The sequence below is a fragment of the Xyrauchen texanus genome, chromosome 7 (genome assembly GCF_025860055.1).
Source record: "Xyrauchen texanus isolate HMW12.3.18 chromosome 7, RBS_HiC_50CHRs, whole genome shotgun sequence".
NCBI classification, from domain to species: Eukaryota; Metazoa; Chordata; class Actinopteri; order Cypriniformes; family Catostomidae; genus Xyrauchen; species Xyrauchen texanus.
The window spans coordinates 13,911,585-13,929,596 of NC_068282.1; the positions used below are offsets into that span (position 1 = coordinate 13,911,585).

Below are 18,012 nucleotides of genomic sequence, written 5' to 3' on the forward strand. Positions count from 1 at the left end.
CAATACTAGTGTTTTATTGCTTTATGTGTATTATAAGGCTTCAGTTTTTTTAAACAGTTTTAGTTACACAACAGTCTTTAGAGTTTACACTGAATGGTGACAAAAACAAAAAAACATCCAGTGAGGGACAGTTCTGTGGACGGAAATGCCTTGTTGATGAGAGCGTTCAACAGAGAATGGCCAAACTGGTTCAAACTGAGATGGTGAGAAGAATAATCAATGATATTTGAGGATACACACAAAACAGCAAGAGCCCACCCCACGACTGACAAAATTAAAAGGTGTTTGGGCGATTGAAGAAGGATTTTGCTCGCATGGCAAAAGTATATTTGTGCATGAGAGCATGCTTAGGGGATATGGCAAGCCACAATTCTCAGAATAACGTGATTTTTAATGCATGTACATTTAAAACAGCATATTTGTTTCGGCATTCTAAACAGCCGTAAAATACGGCATAGTAATTTCAAATGCCGTAAAAACATGCTAAAATTGTTTAATGTATGTGAAAAGTTCTGCTTTTTACACTGTTTGGCTTGGCATATGAAGCCTTAGAAACGTTTTTAACAGCATTTTCTATGTAGTATAATGAGCCCCGCCTGCTAGTTTTCACCGCCAGTAAAGTTTGAGGTGTTCACACCCAATCAGTGATGAACTGATTCAGACCAGACCAGTTCACTGCTGCAGGTTATTTCTGCCAATTGCTCATACAAATCAAAATGTCCAGAACAGACTTCATTTTGTTTTGCTGCCAGTGTTATGGATAAACTGGATTTCATGTTAACTGGAGACCTTCCATTTTACACCAGAAGTGAACGACCGGTGGTTTGTTTCATTGTACAGATTAAAATAAGTGGGATTTTTAGCTCGAACGGCAGGAGTATGCAAGATAAAATAAATAAATAAAAAAACTCACTGAGGCAAGAGATTCAAACTCGGCCATAAATAATATGTTCAGCAAAAACCTACAGCGCTTTATCAATTTGAGCTACTAGACTCTTAACTTATGAACAGTGTTGGGTAACTTTAATTTAAGTTAAAAGTAACTCGTTATAATATTGTGTTACTACTTAAACATTTTAATAAATTAAATAAAAAGTTACTTTTATAGAAAGTAAAGCATTACGTTACTTTTGCGTTACTTTTTTATCACAGCCACTTTCTCTTCTGCTATGCAAATAAGCCATGCATTGCATAAAAGAGACATTACTGGTCATGCCAGCTACTGTATAACACATGTCAAAACAGCATAGTAAACAGATATTTAGAAAGTAGGTCTTCACATCATATTTATAATAAAGTATCAATAACATGAATATGCGTGATTTGTTTTTCCATTGACATGCCAACCAATTTGAATAATGAAGAATAACCACTGACTTAACTAAACCAGCAAAAAACAACTTGTACCTGCATCATATATGTCATCATGTGCTGTGCCCATCGACAATGCCAGAGAACACTTAATGTTTTTCAAAAGTCAGGATAAAATGATAAAATGTATCTGATAATGAAATAATATTTTTTACTTAAGTCATCTCAGTGTAAGCTTGTTTGGAGTTGATCCACGGTGCATACAGATGCTACTGGTTGTTCGCATACAACTTCAAAGGCACATGTTGACACAACTTATATGGAATTGTTTTGCTACAAAATGTCATAAAAATGGTTAGTTTCACAAATCAAAGTTCTTGTTTATTATAAAACAAAAATGTAGAATCTTTTTTTAGAAATTAAGATGTTTTCTCTGCATACACAAATTATGTAGAATGTTGCTCGCAACCACTGATCCAGAGTCAGTTTTTCTCATCCCATTCTCCTAGTTACGGGGAGCTCTAACATGGAGCAGTTGTCAGTGAATTGAGTAATTATTTCACCCTGTATATCAAGCCGTGGCCAGTAGAAGGCAAGTCTTATAATCCCTCTGCCTAAACATGCTTACTGATTTTTTTAATGCAGTGTGTATTTACACATGAATCAACAGTGTTTCACTCAAATGAATGTTTAATGTTAAATACCTTAGACCAGAGAATTTTGGATGCAATCTGATCCTAAGACATCTCGTGTTTCCCGGGACAGTCCCGGATTCAAGCACTTTTTCTAGTGTCCCAACTTATTCTGAAAAAATCGTGTTTTGTCCCATATTTCCCCAGTTCTAAAATTTCCTTCTAAAATCACCTATATGGCTTTCTCAATCACATGAGTCTTTTAATCAAAGGTAGACAAGGATATGGCTTGTAAAGATCACACCATGTTATTTGAAGTACATGACTGGATTAAACTATCCAATCGCATTCCCCTATCAATTGATGTCCAGTTAGTGAACTGATTGAAGACAAAGACTAGTAAAGTGAGGTGTGAGATTTGTGGAGCTCGCTTTTCCATCACCCATGGAGGCCATACCAACATCGTGCAGCATGTTTATACAACAAAGAATGAGGATGATGCTAAAAGTAAGTGTGCCACACCACGTGTTAGCAATTTTTTGGGAAGCAAAGTTCCGAATCTGACATGGTGCACACAAGTGAAAGATGCATGGCCATAGCTTTGCACATTCATATCCTGAGAAGTCTTGCAGGCCAGGCTGGAGGAATCATTCATACCCTCTGACATTAAGAAGCAGTTGGATGCCCTGGTTGAAGCTGGAGGCATGAGAGTGGATGATTTCTTTTGTGCAGTCAGAAACTTTTATTCTGCATCGGTGGATTACCTCCAAAATTGGAGCCGCTCATTGGAGAACATGAAAAAACTTGAGTGGGCCCTACCGAGAGACATCCCAGAGTGGAAAGATATTCAGAGCAACCTCAAACATTTCTATTCCAGAACAAGCACTCTCAGTTTGATTTACAAAACCACGCTCTTTGATGAGTGGGCTTGCGCAAAAAACATTGTCACTCGTCACATCACTGAGTGGAACATTGACAAGATGGCCTTTTTTGTGAGCTGGAGAGCAAGATCATCAACTTCGGACACTTAGTCAAGTTGTGGAGTTTGTTTTATACCTGCCTGGGACATCTGCATCTGTGGAGTGTGTGTTCTCATGAATGAATGCAGCATGTACATCGGATACATCTCAACTCAGTGCAATAGTCATACACAACGATAAACTATTGAAAGACAAGTGCATTCTACATTGATCATTCTACATTGTCTGTAACTATAATCATGGCGTGGCTATGGGAAGACTTCTCCCGGCTTCTATATTATACCACGAAAATGTGTGTTATAAAATTTTTGACAGCTGCTCACGTAATCTCCAGCGCACAACAAATCCACCGCTGCAAATTATGTGTCCAACTGGATTCCACTGAAGTGAATATTTAGCCATTTTTAAAACGTAATTTTCAGGGTGGTCTAAAAGAAGACTCGTTGTGCTCTGCCCATTGCTGATAAGCATGGCTAACGCTCTCTAGTACTACTAATCACGCACACACTGTAAAAAGCTCTTCGTTCAGGGCAATGGAGGAGTCAGGAGACTGCTAAGCAAGTTCGAGGTCAGGGTTTTTAACAGGTTCACACACACACACACACACGCAATTTACGGTAACAGTCGATACACGTGAAGCTTTACAACTAAATAGAAAAGCACTCTCTCTTTCGTAGCTGTTGTGCTTTCTTGCCACACACTCATAATACAAATTAATTGTCTATGCATTTCAGGTAGGCAAGCCTCATACTCTCTAGAACTACAATGCCCATCATGCACTATGTCTCCTCAAAGTTTGCACAAATTTTCTTGCAATATGGGGAAAGAAGTGTAAAAAAGCAAAATGTTATTTGATTTAAAAAGTAACTTTGATATTATGGTCTAAAATTTATCGTTACTCAAAAAAGTTATTTGATTACATGACACATGTTACTTTTAACACGTTACCCCCAACACTGCTTATTAACCCTCTGCCGGCGCGTCCTGCTGGATATTTTCATCATTACTGCGGGATAAGATTTAAAATAATCCGTCATTTTGGGGCATACAAATAAATGTAAGACATCATTAGAGACTATAAAGGGTCTACTTTTATATGTGTACACTCACAATAACAACAAAACCTTGCGCTTTTGTAAAATAAAAAGGGTGAGCTTTCAGCAGACTCCTTTTGACATGGAGTGCTATTTTTTATTTTCCTGGTCAATGGCTGTGCCGACGACCAGACGCATGTATGCAATTCTCCGAAGTATGAGTCCACTTGTGAAAATGTTTCTATTTAGCATTTTTCTAATTGAATCTTTCATTTTTCATTACAAATGATAGTATTATTACTGCATGTACATTTTCACAGAGCATCATGTGAAAGTGCTTTAATGAAAGAAAACCTGTAATTTTGTAAAAAATTTGTAAAAAAGAGATGTCACAAATTTACTAATTTGATTACTGATCCCGAAATTGTGTGGAATCTTAAATATTACTTATATTATATCATTGTTATCATATAATCACTAGTACGCAAGCAACAGCGAGAGAGGAGCAGACTATTTTATTTATATAACTTTTTCGCATCTGCATTCCAATCTAAATCTTGATGTAATGCTTCCTCATGATCACGCAGCATGTGTTCATTAGCTGAATTGGAGACTTAACACTTAAAGTGTGATGAGACTCACGCTGCGTGTGCAAGCCATTCGCACATCACAAGCCAATCAACTATTTAGCCCTTTTCGGTGAATCGCATCTGCCAAATCCTAAAACTTTATTTACAGGTTTAATTTATATTTTGAATGGACTTGAACATGACATGGCTATGACCCCACGATATGGGTTTGTTTTCTCTTTTAATCGTTTAATGTATTTTTTAGTGTGACTATGGTTTAAGGAGGGTGTATCTGTATGCTGGGTTGGAAATCTCAAGGATTAATCGTGGTGGATTAATAGTGGTGTTTTCCTTATTATATCACGTGTTGTTCTGAAAGCAAAAAGCAAAAAGTGGGCACGTTTACTCGCACGATTAACCGAATGTGAAGCACTGCCGGCTCGTGATGCACGAATGGCTTGCAAGCGCTGCATGAGTCTGTTACGTATAATGCAGTCTCGTCACATTTTAACTTTTGTTTAGACTCATCACATGAAAACAAGCTGTGTGATCTTGAGGAAGGATTACATCAAGTTGTAGTTTGGAAGGCAGGTGCAGAATTTATATAAATAAAAGTCTACTCCTCTCTCACCGTTACTGGCATGCCAGTGATTATCCCTCCGCATGCCAATGCTGGCACGAGTGCCATAGGTTGCCGACCTGTGACTTTGTATCTCATTATAATGAGAAACATTCTCATTATTATGACTTACAAAATCACTTTTTTAATCAACTGTGGTGCAAACCAGCTTCAATAGACATTCAACTGTATTCAGAATGTTTGAGCAAACATTTTAAAAAGCGTGAGCAAACATGTTCATATTCTTTTGATATAATAATATGCTTTCATATGTGATAAGTTATCACAAAGGTAATATGCCAATGTGATAATGCTTTGTTACAAAATTTTACTCTTTCATACAGAAAAAATAACCATGGCATTTTACTACAAATAGACCATTGCTGTGTCCGAAATCGCCCCATATCCCCTCATTCACTAAAATAGCGGGCATAAGTGCACAGTAATGGAAATGAGAGATCGAAAAAGGGTGAGCAACACTTACGAGATATACTATGTGCATCAGAGATGGCTGCAGAGCTATCCCAGAAACAAGTTAGTCACATATATATATATATACTTTCCATGTGTAAATAATTATTATGATGATAACAATAATAACAGCTTTATTTTGTATCTATACATACAGCACGTTGTGATTTAATTAATGGTATATTACAGTAATACAATAAATCTTCATTCATTCTATTCTACATATTTAATATGTTCATAACGAACTACCAGCAGGAAAAACCACACATGAACAAGTGTATATTATTCATTTATTTATTTAATATAATTATTTATTTAATATCACGAAACTCTCCCATTTAAACTGTGCTGTGTTTAGAGAAAAGATCACGGGCGCATAGTGTCCTCAACCGACCACAAACAGTACTGATGTTATCAATAACAATCATTAATGAGACGAATACATTACCTACAGGTGCTAACCCACTATTTGAATAATACACCTTATTATAATTTCCTCTGTGTACAAAATGTCAAATAGAAAAGAAAAACACTGGTGCATTAAGATGAACTAATGGGGTAAAAAACAGCAGTTCATTACAAATCATTATAAATGTAGCTCACTGTATTTTAATTGACTGATTAAAAAAACACATAATTTTTTATATATATATATCCTGTAAAATGACAAGCACACTTTTGTAGAAATAAATGAAGTTCGTAACCATAAGTTCGGGAGGAGCGAATCCATCTAATCTTTCAATTAACAGCCAGAGTATATAAGCGATCTCAGCTGTTTCCACCATTCCTCCACCTCCCCAACTCCACCTTTACCATAGGCATCTTGCCCCACGTAATCATCTCCTATTAATAGTCCAGGGGGGTGCTTCAGAGCTTGAGTTGAAGATGCTTCCTTGAGCCCCTCCACCGTGGACAGCAAGACACATAAATGTAACCTTAATAGCTTAAAGTTTATGTGAGCAAACAAACTTGTGAACCTGCAGCAGTGAACTGGTCTGGTCTGACTCATCACTGATTTGGTGAGAACACCTCAAACTTTACCTGCTGTGAAAACCAGCGGGTGGGGCTCATTATACTACATAGAAAAAGTAAAAAGTGTCTAATGCTTTTCACATACACTAAACAACGTTCAATATGCTGTTTTAAACTACTTTCACATGTTTTTTTACGGCATTTGAAATTACTACAGCGTATTTTACGGCTTTATGGTTGTTTAGAACGCTGCAAAATATGCTGTTTTAGATGTATATACATTAAAACTATCCTGTTATTCTGAGACTCGTGGCTTGCAATAAGGAGATTTCGTGCACGCAAGTTCTTCCTTTTTCCTTGAGTGGCTTTATTGCATGTATGAGCATCAATAGCGTGCGTAGATTATTACCATTAATTTACCATCATACTTTCCATGAACATTTGTAAATGCATTCCTATATTTATTGTACATTTTCACATTGAGAATCAATGGGTTCATCCAAAACCTGGAAATGTTGCTTTCAGGGGCTTTATATGTAGTTAGGATGAAAATAAGGTGCATTTCGAACTATTCTGATACCGCTGCACACAAACAGCACCCTGAAGGTTAAGTCATTCACTTATTTAACCATGGCATGGCAAAATAATCCTAGAGCAAATCTACAGTACATTCATTCTTATTAATCCTTATTTGACAGCTTTCCTGTAAGAGTTTTCAGGGTTTTTTTTTTTTTATTAATGCAGAAATGGGGCTATTATAACGTTCTCTTTGATACATGCTCTGTGCCTCTACATTCAAAGGGCTAACAATCTCATTTGTAAAGCCTCACCTCTCAAAAGTAAAAAATAGAGCTATGGGAAAGGCTAATGAAGGTTTTTTTAATGATTGTTTGTTTTTATTTGTGATGTGCAGGGCAGTCAACAACGCAGTTGCTCTGACTGAATTCAAAGAGCGGCAGACAATTTTTGCCAATTACGTGTGATTATGCATTCATTAAATACACTGCAGGTGGTGTATGAAGCATCTTTTGGCAGCCAAAGAGAAAATGCCTCCTACACATGGCCTTGCGCCCTACACAACACAGTCCTGGGGATAAATGGAAAGAGCAAGGGAGAAACTTTATTTACGCATTTTTTGCTATACGAAGGCAAAAAAATGCTTGGTTTATTGTGAAGAAACCCAACCAATACATGTTGTCTGAGTAATACATAAAGTTGTGCTTGAAAACTGATTGGAAACTAAATAGCTGAATTTATTCAAAATGATTAAATGGCTAGGTTGAAAAAACCTGCAGATAAAATAATGGAAATTGTTTGTAACACACTTATATTAATATATATATATATATATATATATATATATATATATATATATATATAGTACTGACATTTAATCGTAGACCTGTCTTATGATCATTTTGGCCTATTCCTTCAGACAAAACTGGTATAACTGAGTCAGGTTTGTAAGCCTCCTTGCTCGCACATGCTTTTTCAGTTCTGCCCACAAATGTTCTATCGGATTGAGTTCAGGGCTTTTTGATGGTCATTCCAATACCTTGACTTTGTTGTACTTAAGCCATTTTGCCACAACTTTGGAGGTATGCTTGGGGTCCATTTGGAAGACCTCTTTGCAATCAAGCTTTAAACTCCTGGCTAATGTCTTGAGATGTTGCTTCAATATATCCACATAATTTTCCTTCCTCATGATGCCATCTATTTTGTGAAGTGCACCAGTCCCTCCTGCAGCAAAGCACCTCCGCAACATGATGCTGCCACCCCCATACTTCACAGTTGGTATGGTGTTCTTCAGCTTGCAAGCTGGCTTTTTTATGGCTGTTTTGGAGCAGTGGATTCTTCCTTGCTTAGCAGCCTTTCAGGATATATCGATATAGGACTCGTTTTACTGTGGATATAGATACTTGTCTACCTGTTTCCTCCAGCATCTTCACAAGGTCCTTTGCTGTTGATCTGGGATTGATTTGCACTTTTCTCACCAAACTACGTTCATCTCTAGGAGACAGAATGTGTCTTATTGTGTCCCCATGGTGTTTATACTTGCATACTATTGTTTGTACAGATGGTACCTTCAGGCACTACACTGTCTTAGGCCTAAGTATAGTACAGTAAGTATAGTATGAATCTATTGGGGATATTCTTATAGAGAATTATTGAGTTGTATTTATAAAAAATTACTCTATTGTAAACCTATGGTAAATATGCTTCTATTTCATTCTCGGAAATGTAATCAGTATATGAAGCCTTTCTTAAATTCAGATGAGACTACTTGTCATGACATTTCTCAAATATAAATGAGCTTTTCAAAGCTGGTATAAATGAGCAGTGATTGACCAGCTGATTGATGACTCCTCAGAGCAATTACAATGGCTTTGTGATGATAAAAAGCTTTGATCTTGCCAACAGGATGATATGACATACTAGCATCTGAGTCATCCCAAATGCATGCATAAAATATTGAATATGCTTCAAAATAACTCTTTTGATAGTCATGTTTTCTCTATCTACACAAGAAATAAAATGCCATTGCGGATGTACAATACTAAAAAACAACAATCTCTCTATTACAAGCCTAAAATGTGAAGCTTTAGTCTTAGGATCAACCTCATATCTAGTCTCAATAACTATTGTTGTTATAACCTGTGTAAGAAAATTTTCACACTACTGTCATTATGCTGCACATAAATACATAATTTTATTAGTGCATAAAAACCCAGTGTTTTTCTGTATCCACTAAGCTTTAATGAATTTCAATCATTAGTTATAATTAATATAAAATGGTCCCAGGTACGTGAGAATTACTGTAGATTGTACAGTATAAAAGAGGGCAAAAATTTAGTTTTAAAAGAAAAGTTCAAACAAATATTTAAATTCTGTGATCATATACTCATGTGGTTCCAAACCATATAACATTTTTACAAAGGAACATGTTAGCCAGAATATTAAGGACTGTCAGCCTCAGTCACCATTCACATTCATTGTTTGGAAAAAAGAAACAATAAAAGTGAATGGTGACTCATTCTGCCTAACATCTCCTTTTTGTGTTCCATGTAAGAATGAATAAATGTTCGAATTTTCATTTTTAGCATACTGTACCTTTAAGTTTACATATCACTGGCAGAAAATGATAGTATAAAAGCGAAACATTGTTTGCTTGTCATGGGAACAGTGCTTTAGCTTGTAGGAATACTTGTCACACAGAACTGGAGAAAAATGCTGGTTGAGGGTTTATTTGTCGGCAGATGCAGCAATTTTACCACTGCCATCACTGTAATGTTTTGATTACATTGACATGAACAGTGCCAGGACTAAGCAGATTTTCTGCTGAACTTCCCTCCTTAGAGTCTTATTCTGCTCCTCTCCCTTTCTGTTTGTCAGTCCAATGTGGAGATATGCTTACCAGTGGATACAGACCTAATAAAATAATGTGTACCCTCACGTTTGCCTAAAAGTATTTTTCAATATCTTATAGATCCCTTGAGTGCTTTGAACAATGCAAATTTGGGCATATTTATGAACCGATGACAATTAATTTGCACAAGCAAATAAACTTAGTCTCTAAGTAAATGCTCTATTGTAATCTGCTCCCATCTGAGCAATAAAAGGTCCATTATGAACAAAATGGACTAACACTGATTTTCTGTCATTTTGGCAGTGGTTTTGTCGGCTTTCAGTGTGACGAACATGGGGAGACAATATGCTAATTCCCCACACTGATAGCAAAGGAAAAGTGGGTTAGCCATTGGGGGGGGGGGTTCTTTATCTTGTTAAGCCCAGTGCAGTTAAAAACTCTAACTGAAGTTTTGGAAATGCTGTACCTTTCAGCCAAACAACGTTTAAGATGCAGCATGAAGCTGTGTTCTTGTTGACCATGTGTCTTTACTAGCAAGTTATATAGCCCCTTTATTGTTGTTTTATTTGTCCCACCTACCTGGCAGGCTTGGTACAGCAGCTGGTGCTCAAATTTCTTGATCCCAAGGATCAGCTGGAACATCTCATAGAGCTGTTCTTTGCTGAGGATGAGCTCGGATGCAGCGCTGGCTGTCATGCGCTGCTGTGCCTTGCGTGGGTCCTCGTCTCCACGGTAGATAGTGTCAAACTTTGCCATCCAGGAGCTCAGCACCGTTTCCTTGCTCAGACCATCAATTTCTGGCAGGCTCCGAACACGTTTCTCGATATGCCGCTTGAACACCTCGCGACAGTCCAGAGCAGATAAACCTCCTGTTTGGACCATCTTGGCAACACGGTCACTCTTGAGGAAAACCTACAGGTCATACGGAGAGAGGGAGGTAAAAAAATATTTAAGGACTCTCTGCAGTAGAACCAGTGAAACAGCTCTGCTCTTCAAAAAATTTTACTTCGGTGACTTCAAAACATTCACCATGTTATCAATCACTCCAATCTGCTGGAGTAAATTATGTCTCAGTGCTTTGCTTTAATATTCTATGCTGTGATGGATACAATATCAACTAAAATGATATACTATAGTAATATAACCAAGTAGGCCCATTGCGATTATTAAATAACCGTCTGATCGCGATGTGATTTAACCACGGTTATTTGAGACAAACGTGATTATTGGGCATTCAAATTCATTAAAAATTCTAAACTCATGGGTTTGCCTTAAAAATGCAATATTCAACACTGATAAATCATAACGATAAATGTATCTGTTTTATTTTATTTTTTAAAGTAGCAAACACCTCATGATAATATTTTTGAATGTAAAATGTGTGAGATGTGTTAGTTTAATGACACTACCCTTCATAGGAGAATTCAGTAGACAAGAGCTGGATGTTCTTGTTAAGGACATTTCTGTAAAGAAAAATTATCACGTTGGAAAGTAAGAGGTGGGTAAATGGAAAAGGGTGACGGAGGCTGTCTCTGCTGTGCCCAACTCCGATAGGGATGTGGAAGGGGGTTGAAAAATAAAGTGTCAGTTTTCTAATGTTATATATTATTATTCTATGAACTCTTAATTATACTATGATCACAGAGAGAGCACTATATGCAGTGCATCAATTTGAATAAGCATGATTTGTCACCACATTAAAAAGCTTTTATTAACATACAGTGAGGAAAATAAGTATTTGAACACCCTGCTATTTTGCAAGTTCTCCCACTTAGAAATCATGGAGGGGTCTGAAATTGTCATCGTAGGTGCATGTCCACTGTGAGAGACATAATCTAAAAAAAAAAAATCCAGAAATCACAATGTATGATTTTTTAACTATTTATTTGTATGATACAGCTGCAAATAAGTATTTGAACACCTGAGAAAATCAATGTTAATATTTGGTACAGTAGCCTTTGTTTGCAATTACAGAGGTCAAACGTTTCCTGTAGTTTTTCACCAGGTTTGCACACACTGCAGGAGGGATTTTGGCCCACTCCTCCACACAGATCTTCTCTAGATCAGTCAGGTTTCTGGGCTGTCGCTGAGAAACACGGAGTTTGAGCTCCCTCCAAAGATTCTCTATTGGGTTTAGGTCTGGAGACTGGCTAGGCCACGCCAGAACATTGATATGCTTCTTACAGAGCCACTCCTTGGTTATCCTGGCTGTGTGCTTCGGGTCATTGTCATGTTGGAAGACCCAGCCTCGACCCATCTTCAATGCTCTAACTGAGGGAAGGAGGTTGTTCCCCAAAATCTCGCAATACATGGCCCCGGTCATCCTCTCCTTAATACAGTGCAGTCAGCCCTGTCCCATGTGCAGAAAAACACCCCCAAAGCATGATGCTACCACCCCCATGCTTCACAGTAGGGATGGTGTTCTTGGGATGGTACTCATCATTCTTCTTCCTCCAAACACGGTTAGTGGAATTATGACCAAAAAGTTCTATTTTGGTCTCAACTGACCACATGACTTTCTCCCATGACTCCTCTGGATCATCCAAATGGTCATTGGCAAACTTAAGACGGGCCTTGACATGTGCTGGTTTAAGCAGGGGAACCTTCCGTGCCATGCATGATTTCAAACCATGACGTCTTAGTGTATTACCAACAGTAACCTTGGAAGCGGTGGTCCCAGCTCTTTTCAGGTCATTGACCAGCTCCTCCCGTGTAGTTCTGGGCTGATTTCTCACCTTTCTTAGGATCATTGAGACCCCACGAGGTGAGATCTTGCATGGAGCCCCAGTCCAAGGGAGATTGACAGTCATGTTTAGCTTCTCCCATTTTCTAATGATTGCTCCAACAGTGGACCTTTTTTCACCAAGCTGCTTGGCAATTTCCCCGTAGCCCTTTCCAGCCTTGTGGAGGTGTACAATTTTGTCTCTAGTGTCCTTGGACAGCTCTTTGGTCTTGGCCATGTTAGTCGTTGGATTCTTACTGATTGTATGGGGTGGACAGGTGTCTTTATGCAGCTAACAACCTCAAACAGGTGCATCTAATTTAGGATAATAAATGGAGTGGAGGTGGACATTTTAAAGGCAGACTAACAGGTCTATGAGGGTCAGAATTCTAGCTGATAGACAGGTGTTCAAATACTTATTTGCAGCTGTATCATACAAATAAATAGTTAAAAAATCATACATTGTGATTTCTGGATTTTTTTTTTTTAGATTATGTCTCTCACAGTGGACATGCACCTACGATGACAATTTCAGACCCCTCCATGATTTCTAAGTGGGAGAACCTGCAAAATAGCAGGGTGTTCAAATACTTATTTTCCTCACTGTATATTGTTTGAATTTGGTGATAGCATTTACATGGTTTGAAAGCCGAAAATAAAAATATCAAACACAAAACAGTTAAAAAAATCTAATTTCTACATAAACAACCCATTGCGACTTCAGACTCAACATGAAAAACCAAGTAAATTAATTAAATATCTGACCGTTTAGAATTTAAGACAACTTTCTAAGACAATTTGAATGCTTTTAAAAAACTTTTTAAGAACAAAAATAAGAACTTTCTTTCTTATACGTTTTTGCGGGAATACAAAATATTCATAACTTTTTTCTTAATTTAGAAATTAAGAAGAAAATGCATATTTCGCGAATCTGGCCCCTGAAGAGCGCGTGAAACGCTCTGATACGCATGCTGTCAGCAGAGGCTCACGCCAAACTCCTGCAAAAATATAAACGAACAAGTGTAAACTTTGATAGTGAACACAAAGCACTCCGGTTTCACTTTAAATGATCGTGTAATGGCAAATTTTCCTGGTTCATACACACACTGTTAATGACACAAAGTGACAAAGAGAAGGAGATGCACACTTTATTCTGTGGAGTGATAAAATTATGAAACGAAATCTCAAAGGCTTTGCTTAATGACAAATAAGGGCTTGAGAGTCGTGGGTTTAATCAGAGCATTAAAATAACGTGTGAAAGTGAAGAAAGTATTCACTATCGCATATAATTATAAAAATGTAATATAACTATATTAAATATATATAAATTATATAAAAATATATATATAAAAAAAAGGAATATATGAGTTAGTGTAAATTTAAAATTTACCAAAACTAAAGTTGACCAAAAATAGAGACATATTTTAAGTATTTAGAAATATTTTGATATTTAAAACATTATTGTTCATCATTAGTTTTTAAAGCCTTTAAAAGAAATCATAGTTTATTTCTATTATGAAGCACACATGCATAAAAAAGCACACCTTAAAAAATATGCTAATCTATGAAAATTAATTGTGAAAGCCCTTAACGAGACAATTAATCGTAACAGCCCTAAAACAGACAATTAATTGTCATAATCACAATTATTTGTTTGACAATTAATCGTCAGCCAAATTTCATAATCATGACAGCCCTATAACCAATGCCATTAAAGCTATGGAAAGCAATGGTAACTGTAAAATTTCACTGCTTTGAAATGATTGGATCAGTGTGGGCAACAATGTTGCAGTGGTCTCTTTCTTTCTCTCTGTCTCTGAATTAGTGTGAACATATTTCCTCATTCAAACCAGAGTAACTGGAGAGAACATTAGTGATTTTATTCTTCTGGTCCAACTGAAATGGCTTTTGGAAATAAAGCAGAAGAGGTCCAACTGTCTCCTCTCTATTCGTATCTACTTTATAGCGGATATACGCTTTTAAGATTAACATTCTTTCATTTCTGAGAAAACAGACCAAAAATATTGATGACTCATCTTGCACTTATGGGTGTGTCCATTTATTTATTTTTTTTATGTCCCACCCCTAATACCACTTGTCATAGAGCGCAGCTTTGCCGCCCAGAGTTTCAGCCATCTTTGTTCCAAAAATATTCTATACTACTGGATACAATAAATCATTATATACTACAATGACAATTAAACACACTGAATAGATAAAAATTTGTTCTAATAACCACTTCCGGCTGTATGTTGTGCAAACTATTTAGCATCCTCAGAAACACAAACTACAGCAAAAGTAATTTATTGACCTTACCACAACACTCTAATCCATTAGCAGAGCAATCTCTTTCCAGAGCATGTGTAAGCACTTGTATTTGAGATGTGTTTTAGCTAAGAAGAGCTGTCCCTGAAGGGCTATTTAGCCACTCTCATTTGTATGATAATTCACTAATATAAAGGCGTGTCTTCACCTAAATGTTTTGTCTAATCTGCAGTGCGGTAACTACAATTGAGTATCCTACTCTACATTTCAAATACCCAGTACAATAATCAAGGGCTTGGTTTGTGATTTCATTGTTTTCTGCTATCATTAGCCTGAGCTAATCGCTTGTAGAAGGTTAATATTGTGCCATGACCTCACATGTACTGAGACACAGATCTCATCTGTATTCATTCTGGTAATTATTATTTGGGGGACAATTTTGGCGAATTCAGAGAAAAATGTCTTGTACACCATCTACAATCTCTAGTTGTCAATTATTTTTAATGTCCTTATCTAATACCATTTATCTAGTATCTAACAAAAATAAATTATTCAAAAGTCATCACGAAATGGCATTCGCAACCCAATTTACTTATGTAACATGACATATTTCTGAGTGAAACGGTTCTTCAAAGAGAACAGTTTTTTGGACAGGACTATACATACAGTTTTGCCAAATAATTTTTACGAGGCTTGTTTCACGTCAGTTTCCTGCTGAAATGAACACCTGAGGCACTACAACAACAATGAGCTTTATTCCCTTTCAAATCATGAATTAAATGTTTGATTAGTAGTTGGTACTTTTAACCCTGTTCTTCACACAATGCAATCTTATGACATCTAAACACTTTTATAACAAGACTTGTAAGGCAATACATTTAAAAATTTGCATTACATTATCAACTACATTTACAAGCTTGTTCAAATGGGATCAAATTACATGGTAGCGCAACTGATAGAGCATTGCACTTGCGATGCTGCTGCAAAGGACAGGGGTACGAGTCCTGAAGAGCATGCGAGTTTACATGTGATCTTAAACTGTCATAGAAGCACCACAAAATTAGGTGGTTGCTTCAGCAATTGTGTTTTTCATCTAACAACTATAGGTAGATAGGTCTGTTTTGTTGATTTAAAACTCTACAGAGTTTAACTTAAAACAAACTGATGTTTTCCATCTCACATTTGCTTTTTATGACACTATCTGTTAGGTGTAGGTTTAAGGATTAAGGCAGAGAAACTATAGTTATCGTTATATAAACTATAACGATAACTATAACCATAAAGTTTCAAAATTCATTCTAATTCTATCAATAGCATTGTCCACACCACAACTACAACAATGACACAGATTAACAATATTACACATTCAAAGTGATTTTTTCCAGCTGATGAACGATAAATATAAAAATCCATCCAAATTTAAAGGGCTCGAGCATCAATGTGCACTCATCTTCAAATTAACACATACCATTACTGGATCGCCACATATTACATAAACAAATTTAATGTAAACTCCTGCTAAAGAACCAACAATGTTTCTTCAGCATTCTTCTTTAGCATTAATGGAGATGAGATAATGAAAAGCTAATGCAAACTGGCAGCATAAAATTACCTCAGGTATCGAGTGATAATGTCACCAACATTGTTTTGTATCCTTAAAAGTTGTATCTGTCTGATTTTCTTTTGGCAAAACCAAAATAGCAGTAGAGCAGTAGCACGTCATCTACATTGATTTTCTTGACTGTAAACATAACTGCAGAGCACGCTTAGAATAAGCAGAAAGTTATCATCTGTTGGTGTGGACGCTAATATAGTTATCTTTGTAGTTATCGTTATAGGTATCATTCTTGGTATGAATGGGCCTTAATGTTATGAAACTGTTATAAATCTGACTCTTTTTTTAAATTAACATACTTATTTGTGAAATCTAGACACCACTACCTTTTTAGATTTTGTTAAACATCCAAACAAAAACATTCACTGTCAGGTTTGAGGTCAAAAGCATGTTAAAAAGTTTGAGCAACCAATAATGCCATGGATGATTTCTTCTTTTAATTAGTATGTTTGTATAAGCAGGACAAGGGTGAATTTCTGCCAGTCATTCTACTGTCAATGGCACTCTACCTCATAGTAGCTCTGAACTGCATTGATGAAGGCCTCATCAGCCACGATCTGTGTGTCCCCTTTGAGAAAAGACTCAAAGCGATCCTTAGTGGTCTGCAGCTGTTGCTTTGTGATCTGCAAAGAGAACAAAAAGTAAAACAATGTCAAAATTCAGACGAATTAAGATGAACTTCACTGCAAAAACATTTCAAAACACTGCTTATCAATTTGTATGCAGTTACAGTATTATAGATAACAAAAATAATAATGTTAGCACTTTAATCTTGATCTACGATGGGTTTTGATTTATCTGTTATCATTTTTTGCACAGTCAACTCTATGGAACTATGGAACTCTAGAGTGGTTCAGGACTACTGTAAATACATGAGCTGTTAAAGAAAAATGGTGAGAGATTTTTCAGAGGACAGAGGTTAACAGAGGACATTAAATACGTCCTTGTTTTCCCAGTCGCACAAATACACAGTCTGTTTCTTTGTCTAACTCTCCCTCTCTTCTGTAAAACACCTCAAGACTACACTTAAAAATATACTTTCCACCTTATGCTAAACTCACACCCACCTTCTTCTAACTTAATAACATACACATTCTCTCCATCCTCACAGCCAGATATCTTTCTCACTCTCACTCTCATTTTAACTCTCCCTCACAGAAACTGTGTACATATTGTAAATCCTTCATATTTTTAAGATATGTTGATTTTCATACTGTGGTGGTGGGGGCGTGGTCAAGCACCAGTTTGTGAATGGAGAGCGATATTGGGAGATGAGAATGGTGAGGGTCATTACCAGTCTTTGATGGTCTCTAACAGCTGTTTGTCATTGCAGTGAGAGTGGAGACGGATATAAGACGGAGCCAGACACCAGTGGGAGAGAGAGAGAGAGAGAGGGAGGCACGTACACACCCTGAGACCATGCTGTTCCTGTGAACATTGAGTTTCCGCTGAAAA

General features: G+C 36.8%; 1 protein-coding gene across 6 annotated transcripts in view; it reads right to left on the bottom strand.

The window, feature by feature from the left end:
- The window catches only part of LOC127646169 (calcium-dependent secretion activator 1-like), a 154,676-nt gene that overhangs the window by 92,212 nt on the left and 44,452 nt on the right, over window positions 1–18,012 (bottom strand). For all 6 annotated transcript variants that reach the window (XM_052129649.1, XM_052129648.1, XM_052129647.1 and 3 more), the window contains exons 2-3: window positions 17,067–17,180; window positions 10,535–10,867 (exon numbers count right to left, since the gene is read on the bottom strand). In XM_052129649.1, the coding sequence (XP_051985609.1) occupies window positions 10,535–10,867; window positions 17,067–17,180 (447 nt within the window). The remainder of the gene's footprint in view (window positions 1–10,534; window positions 10,868–17,066; window positions 17,181–18,012) is intronic.